This window comes from Kryptolebias marmoratus, linkage group LG22, assembly GCF_001649575.2.
Source record: "Kryptolebias marmoratus isolate JLee-2015 linkage group LG22, ASM164957v2, whole genome shotgun sequence".
NCBI lineage: Eukaryota > Metazoa > Chordata > Actinopteri > Cyprinodontiformes > Rivulidae > Kryptolebias > Kryptolebias marmoratus.
Window position 1 is genome coordinate 22,993,279 of NC_051451.1, and position 9,078 is coordinate 23,002,356.

General features: G+C 35.0%; 1 protein-coding gene across 1 annotated transcript in view; it reads right to left on the bottom strand.

Moving 5' to 3' along the window:
- Window positions 1-9,078, bottom strand: part of lmbrd1 (LMBR1 domain containing 1) — a 50,473-nt gene that overhangs the window by 26,240 nt on the left and 15,155 nt on the right. Inside the window, exons 4-7 of the mRNA XM_017412710.3 lie at window positions 8,311-8,408; window positions 6,860-6,927; window positions 5,548-5,636; window positions 584-657 (exon numbers count right to left, since the gene is read on the bottom strand). Of these exons, the coding sequence (XP_017268199.1) occupies window positions 584-657; window positions 5,548-5,636; window positions 6,860-6,927; window positions 8,311-8,408 (329 nt within the window). The remainder of the gene's footprint in view (window positions 1-583; window positions 658-5,547; window positions 5,637-6,859; window positions 6,928-8,310; window positions 8,409-9,078) is intronic.

Sequence of the window (9,078 nt, forward strand, 5' to 3'; positions counted from 1 at the left end):
ATTAACAAGTCAATTTTTCTGATCTTCTAGGGGGGGGGAAAAGTGAAAAACTGCAGAATGCAAAGAGAATCAAAATACAGGCATATATTAATGGACACTGGGGCAGATCTATATATCTATCTATCTATATATATGCAGATAAGTGGTTGATAAACCTGTGAGGGGCACCCATACATCATGAAAAGTCAAGTGCTAAAGTAAAAAGACAGCAGTCTAGGCAATTTGATCAATTGAATGTTAGAGCTATAAAATCACAACACACTGCTTTTACTGAACCACCACTCAATCACTAGATACATCCCAATAAAAATGGCAACTATTTAGAAAATTTCTGTGAACCTAAAAAGTACAAGTACATTAACCACAAAAAGGTTAGCGAATCATGTTTGATTGCTTTTTCAGTCTTTTCTAATTTCTTAAAGTCAGTTCTTTCAGTCAGACTGGCTTTATTTTTTGCAACAAAGGTGTCCAGATATGAAAGTCTGTTCATTGAATGATTTGCTGTAATTATCATGCATATTTATGTCACTCCAATGATGAAGCACAAAACAACACAAAATAAATATTTCAGGTCTCAACTCACAGTGTAAGTGATCACTGCCAACATGCCAATCAAGGTCAAGGAGCTGATGGAGAAAGACAGAGCTGGCAAACCATCTGAAAGTGAAAAGGAAACCATTAGAAATTTGACCTAGACCTTGAGAAGAAACATCAATAGACACTTTGCTACATGTGCAAAATCTCAAGAGCATATACTTTCTATTGTGCATTTTAATTTTATTTCAATAAAATTTTATTTTTTTTTTCTTTTTAAGAGTAAGTTCAGTTTAGTTTACCCTTTTTGGAGAGTACTACTGTAGTTTGTCAGGATTAATATAACTACATGGAGGCATATAATAGGTGTAAGCATGTCTTGGGTTTAACAACTGCTAGTAAACTATAGTAAGCATGCTTAAGAAGACTTTTTTTTCAAAATATGTGGAAATTTACCAAGACTACAACAAGAATGATTTATTTAAGAAGTATTGTTAAAAATCAAGGATGTTTTTGCTATGACTTTGAAAAATATTAGACTAAAACTTAGGATATCTTTTTTAATCTGCTACTTCAACGAACATTCTTTGTACATTGTGTCTTTTGGTGTACTCTCAAAATCATAGCTTAGCAGTTCACAGGTGCTGCGTTACCATGGAGTAAATAATTTTAATGATTAGTTTAATGTGTTCCTTCAAATGTCTCAAAGATAACATGGAGTTCAACTTATCACTAATAGGCTACACACCTGATGCTTATAAACAGCTCATTAACAACAGCAAGACAGCACCGCTGTATTAGTTCTGCAAATTAATTTCTTGGAAAGGAATAGGAGAACATGTTAATTTTCTTTTAAATGACGACACATTATGTGAGCAATTAGGCACTCCTAGATTCAATCCTTCAAACAATAAAAGTATTCAAACGACTTTCATTGTAGGGTTGAGTTGATTTGTGTAACCTCTGAGGCAGAAAGAGGACCACCTATGAGGCAAACACAACAGTGGGTGTCACACCAGCTGCCACAGATAAAGTTAGAAGACAGGGATTGATGAGGAGACTGATTGCCTCACTCCCCTGTCAAGATCCCACCTGTCATAGCTTTCTAAATAAAAAAAGCTACACATTTGCCCTTTTATAAATATCCCACATCCTCTCAACAGCAACTTTATAAAGCCCAGACCACCTGTCAGCTTGGTCACAGGTGGGTCTCTCCTTGTCTTTCTCCTTGACAATGGCAATTCTTTAGGAATATTAAGTCATTATTCAGGGCATGTATAATTTGGGCTGTTTATATCCTCAATCACATCACTAAGAAACGTTTCAAACGCAGCAGGTAAAGACTTGGAAAATATATATACATACATACATACACACACACACACACACACACACACACATATATATATATATATATATATATATATATATATACGAAAGACAACTCTGAAGTCTGACAGCCAGGCTTAACATTAACATTTAAATACCTGTTTCCCATTCCTAAGCTTTTCATTGTGATTTTACTGCCTTTGTTTAGGGGTGAGCTTGGTAAAACTGACAATAGCTTTATGTTCTGCATAGAGAACATTCTGTTCATGGACTACACAAAGCAAAGGATAGATGTTTGCTGCCAGTCTTCTTCGTTTCTTGAGCAGATTTTCCGGGGATTAAACATAGGGAATATTGTAAATTATCAGTGGTGTTTCCACATCTGCACAGCGTCAATTTAAAAACCAATGGAATGAGGTAGCTCTTATCTCATTCTGCATATAGCCCTTCAGGCTCGTGTTCAGGTATGAGTCTTATGCAAAGAGGTGTTATTTGAGAAGCTCCTTTAGCTCTGGCACCCTCCTTCAGTGGAATGACAGAATCATCGAAAGCAACCAGAGAGCAGCTGCGTCTTGAAACACCGTAGATATAACCTCCTGTTTGTAAAGAGCTTTACCACGTAAAGAAAAGAAAAAAGAAAATTCCTTAATTCAAAGGCCAACAAGCATTTGGACATAAGAAAAAACTCTGTATCAATACAATAACAGAACACAATCAAAAATATTGTACAGTAACAATAATGGGTGATTTCTGGCTACAGAAGAGCAAACAAACAAAGAAGAACAAGTTATATTATTTTACACTGAATCATGGGAGCAATGTAAAACTAAATTATTCTTTGTTTCATTGCACAGGTCAGGAGGGGGCATCTGGGCCAAATTGTACTGTATTGTACTGTAAATAACTTTATTTATTTATTTATTTACATGCTCTACAAAAGCAAAAACAGATTTTTTTTATCTTAATCCTCTCATTTGTATATGAATCCAACCATTTATCTCTTTATCTGTGGTTTCATTTTCACATTTCTGTATGAAATGGTTATATTTTCAGTCAGTAAATGTCTGAGGGCTTGTAAAATGATTGGCTTGTAGGTCAAATAACCTTAAAAAATATACGTTTGCTCATTTTCTAAGTTATATTCACATGTGCAGTTGCAATAAATTATGTATTTTTTTCCCCTTAAGCTGACAAAAGGAAAAAGTAGGGAAAGTAAACTATTATAAATCTGCTCAAGTACTTTATGTAGTAACTAATGCTGCACCACCTCCCGCCAACATCACCCCCAAGGAATAACAAAAAAGTACAAAACCGCACAACATGATGTTGAATAATACAATTAAAAGCTTCAGTACTTGTCTGCTCTATATTTGGGTAAAACCGCTTCAACATGTCTAATGTTTTCACCATTAAATATGTAGTAGACTTCGTAGACTTAATTAACAGTTGTTGCAAAAAAAGTCAAGAGTGTTTTGTGGCAAAAGTGTCTTCCTCACACAATTAACCTCCCATCTGGAGAGAGAAGAGACAGAGAATTAGAAAAGGGGATGATCCTCACATTTCCTCAGCAGCAGAGCAATTTCCCCCTGTGCCAAAGGAGGAAGGTTAGGGAGAGTATTTAGGGGTCCACTGTTAAGCAGAGAGGCAGATGGTTTAACTTCCTTTTTCATCCACAAATGGCACAAGGCCAAACAACTGCAAGGGGTCCATATTTGGCGATGCTCCTGCATTAGCATGAGCATAATCACTGACAATGTTTAACTAAAGAGGGTTTCTCTGCAGTCCATCACTTCATCTGATTTAGACCAAAACAAAAATGGTAACTTCTCAAAGTGTTTTACGTCACTAATTAGGCTATAAAGTCAGTGTTTCAATTAAAGATGACATTAAAGACATAATGACAAAAAAGAAAACACATTTGTAAAACTGCATTTAACATTTGATTATTTTTGAATATCGGTTTTCAGACTGGAAACAATCCATCTTAGCTCTACTAGTTCTGTCAGACAGTCAATCAGTGGCCCTTTGATGAAACAAAGAGAATATCCAATGTTTTCACAGACAGAGATAGAACAGGAGCACATACAGACAGAACTAAAAGAAGAATTTGTGACGTAGCAGTATGTTAGTTGCTAATTTATACTGAATGCAACATTTTATCTATAAGCTATTACTCATTCCATTTTTAGAAGGCCAGCAAGATGTATTGTGGTTAGTTATGATGTAGTAATGGGCTTCTGGAATGATTTCACTTTAAATAATTAAAAACCGCAGGCAGTAATGTCTTTTTACTCATCACATTTATGACTGATATGTCACCTTGTTAGCATACCGCACTGCATTTTAAACACAAGTTTTGATAGCACACATGTTGAGCTTTATCTACTTCAGATGGAGTTCAGCAGTACATTCATTTAGAACAAGCAGTTTCACCTGGTTTCCTTTATAAAGAAGTAACCGATACCCTGCAGCTGATAAAAATCCAATATCCAACAAGACCGAGTCATAAAATCAAATAAACATGATTACTTTTGTCTGCTCTATACCATAAAGGCAGGTTAGTAGAAAACAGTATGTTCTTGAAATTATTTTTATCTGAAGAAGAGCATAATCCAAATGATGGCAAAAAAACTCAAAATATGCAAAGAGGAGAATTTATTTTATACAACTTTGTAAACAAAGATTTTGGAAATTGCTACACAACTAATTTACATATTTACTTAACGTGGACAGTGATGTTCATGTTAAGAGGCTTCAACCCTGATCCAGTCTTTAAAACTCTATACTTTCACCAAAACTTTATTTGAAACTTCAAATTTTCTTCAGCAGACAGTTGCAAACTACACACTACAAGTACATTAAAGGTAAATAAAACACCACTGAGCTGATTTCTCTTAGCTGTACTGAGCAGTTAAAGCATATTTGATGCTGTGCTGGGAAAAGACTCGCAGCGCACAACAAGCTGCAGAGAGCAACAACCAGCCTATGTTCTGAGCGCTAACATCTTTTATGAATGTTCTTTCGTTTTTTGTTTTTTTTCCCACATATTTTCAGAATTTTAGTACAAAAATCACATTGACATACTGCTTATTTCCTAAACAATATGCATAATCTTTATCTTTTCTGATAAATTTAAGCTTTCCTCAAATCATAACTCATTTTGAACAATTAGCAAAAAAATTAAAATCAAAGAAACTTAAAATAAGTGTTCTCAATAAACACTTGGATTTACATGTTGTATTACTACTGTACATTTTAGGGTATTTTTAAAGGCTTCTAATAGGTTGTTAACTTTCATTTATTTATTAAAAGCACATTTTTTATTAATTCTATCACAGAGCAAAGAAATCTACTGATAAATAAATATTATACACATAAAAAGGTTCATGTTATAGAATCAACATGTCATGTCTGGTGATTATTTTTGTTTAAAAATGCCCAAAATAGGTATTTAGCCAGCATTTCAGCCTGATTTGTTTTGAGCAGGAGATAAAAAAGGAAGAGAATAAATAAACAAAAAATAATTTTGGACTTTGTCAAATAAGAGGGAACAATAAACATGGTTCCAAGGGTAAAGACTACAACTAGTGAATTGTTCTTTGGAGAGTCATAAAGAAATTAAATTTGTCCACTTGTGGTAAGAACGTTAGTAAAATTATCAGGTCATAAAGCAGCTGTACTTACGACTACTGCCAAGCTCCTCAAAAAGGTACTGCACTTTCTCCCACTGAGTGGAATTCTGATTGGATGGAGCCTGGATGGGAATAAATGCTCTGGGGAGAAAAAAAATAAGTTAGTTAAAAATATTCTGGTTGCTTTTAGGTCTTCCTACATCAGTATTTAGTATATAAATTATGACTTAAACAACTGAATAGTGCATTTACTTGATAAGTTACACAAAAATAATATTAAAGAAAATAAAATAGAAGTGTATATTTTGTTATTCCACCACTAACAATTAATTTTTTTTTGCCTGATGATGCAGTTGCTAAAATTGTCATAGTTCCAATTTCATCAGATCCATCATAAAAAGTATTTATATCATGTTCTTCAAGAAAATTAGATTTTTCAACAACTACACTTAATTGTTCAAAACGGTAGAAATTTTGACCTGGAATGCCAAAATTTGTATATTTGTTTTTGCCTACAAATGTTAGTTTCACAATTTTAAAATGCTATCTTCGCTTTGTTTCTACAAAGTTCTACTTGTACAGAAAATAACAAATATAATTTGTAAGATTGAACTGTTATCTGAATCTACTAAACTAAAAATAATGAAAACACATCTGCTATAGTGATTGGTTTTGCCAGGTTGTCTTGCCTTGTAACCTCAATCACATACAGGCCGACTGGACAGACATGAAACAAAGCCAATTATGTCTCCTGGTATCAGTGAAGCAGTTCAGGATAAAACGTATCCCTGTCAAAATTTAAAGGATCAAAGCAACAAGTGATATAACAAAGCAGCTACAGTTACAGTTCATGAGGTAAAAGAGTAGCTATACTGGTCCTGTCTATAAAAACGTCCCCTAAACTTTATGGTGTAAGACATTACAGTCATGTGTTCCTTATTTTTCAAACCAGATAAGCTTTCTTTCAGAGCCCCATTTAATGGTTGAGAGAGCACATTCAGTCGTTCAAGCTGGACTTCAGGTATGTTGCTGTTGCTGCTGCAGAGGAAATCTATTATAGCTGCCTGGTGCCACTGAACACAAGCAGTGTAAAATCTGCAGATGAATTAAATATGACTGAGAATGTGCATCAGTACATGCTGCATTTGTAAATGTTTGTTAAACTGAGTTTAGACTCACTTGAACAAGAAGAAACCTATTTTTGAACAGAGGTGTAGGTTTTTTTATTCTCCTGAACGGTTACCGCAACCAGACTAATGACACTGTAGATGTGTCCTTTTCATCATCAACACAATGATATATCCACACACCCCTTTACCTGCTGTGTAGTGAAGCAGAAGAAGCAATCTGTGTGTCCAACTCACCCAATTAAAAGCAGAACCACGCAGACTATGACGAATCCAACTGTGTACTTCAGAGCATTTTTCACTTGCTATAAGAAAGGAAATTTTTAAACTGGTCAATTATGGCCATAAGTGAAATATTATTATTCATTGTGAGTGAGTTAAAGGTTCATAGTCCATTTAGATAAGGGCTATAGTAAGTGAGCGCAACACTGAATAAGTGTAGATCCAGTTTGACTTTGCAGAGATAACGTGTCACATCCGGCGCTATTCAAGGGTCTTTTAAAGTAACAATACAAAAGACCCCGCTATCTGTGAGAGAAAGTGCCTCTGTCAGCTCAAAACTGGCACATGGCAAGGAGAAAGGCACACTGCTATGACTCACTAATTACTCAGTCATATCGTCACTCACTGGGACTTCTAAAGAAAAAAAAATTAACATTTTGTCACAACTGAAGGAATAATAAGGAGCCTTCAGTTCGTACTGTGAATGCAGTGGCAAAGGCAGGACAATGTGACTACACACATTAACAAAAACTTTAATATACTGTAACTAATAATTGAGTTTTATCCAAATGCCTTACATTAAATATACTTACCCATCGTGGGTGTATTGTTTGCATTCAAGCTGTTAAAAACATTGTGGCTGTTTCCCTAACATATATAACATTTACAAACTCTCACAATGCTCTAGTCTTTTTTTTCTTCATCTGTCTGTGTGCTCCATGTTGCTCTGCAACTGTAAATCCTTCCATAACTATGTTGTGAATGTATGTTCTCAAAGTCATAATTGCAGAGTACAAAACACTGCTTTACAGCACCATGAGTGGTCAAAAAGGTCTACATGGTGTATCTTTGATTTCTAGGGAAAAAAAAATTAATAAATCTAGCACGTACTTGCTAATTCTGAACACAACAAGCTCTGTAATTTTGAACGACAGAAGGGGAAGTAAATACAGTCATTAATGGGAGAAATCTGCTCACTGCTGTATTTATGAACAAAAGTGGACACTATTCATGAAGCCAAAGGAAGAAAACAGATGGATAAACAGTATTTTACTTTTAAAGAGCATTATATACTTGTGTACTGTACCAAAGTTAGTGACAGAATAAATAGATTCTATTTTACCCTATTAAAATAGTTTAAGCATTACACACAAAAAAACTAACAAATTAAAACAAAATGACCTAACAGTGTGAAGCTGAAGTTTCTGAGTAACAGAGTAAATTCAAGAATCAAGTAAGCAAAACAGAGGACTGAATACTGTTTATCATCTCAAAACTGCAAATAAATTTATTCATGTTGCCTGAAACCTGCTGGAAAGTTTCACTTGAATTACTTCAGGATGTTTCTACATTTTCCTGTTGATCAGATGTAGCTGCAGAATGGGAATAAAATGTGAGCTCTTCGGCACCACATCTAAGTGAGCTACAGCTGCGTGGAGGAGAAAGAGAAGAAAAGTGGGTTTTACCGAGCACTTGCTTGTGTTGTCATCATCCTTTTCTTCATAGTAGAAGTAAACAAAGGGGATCCACAAGAAGACACAGAATAGTATGATGGAGTAAAGAGCTAAACGGACACAAAATAGAAAGAATTAGTCAAAATGTATTTATCTTACTAATATAACAAAAAAATAAAAATTTCCCCTTTCGAGTATAGATTACAAACCTGCTAAATTGTGACAGTAAAATGTTAAAAACAGCACATTTATCTCATGTAAAGTTAGTTTGTGATCGTAAAGATATTTTGTCAGAAAAACGTACTTCATTGATTTTATTTTATTTTGTTTATTTATTTGTGGGTATCATGTCCATCTTGTTCACACAGTGCAGAGTCCATGGCTGAGCATAAATAAAACCTGCGTTGTCATTTCTACTTTCACCTTTACGTTGTTGTTTTAATTGTGTTATAACTCGTGAATTTTGCACATCAGTCAACTGTGTCACTGGCCTCCCTGCAACCTGGGGCAGCTGTATGAAGGGACAACTAAAGCCTGGTACATATATGTAGATACAAACATTTTTTAAATAAAACAAACTGTTGTCTGCTAATCCTCTCCCTGGGCTGCCACCTTATCGTGGTGGAGGGGTTTGAGTGTCCCAATGATCCTAGGAGCTATGCTGTCAGGGGCTTCATGCCCCTAGTAGGGTCACCCAAGGCAGACAGGTCCTAGGTGAGGGGCCAGACGAAGTGCAGCCCAAAGACCCCTTATGATGAACATAAATATTGGACACAGTGT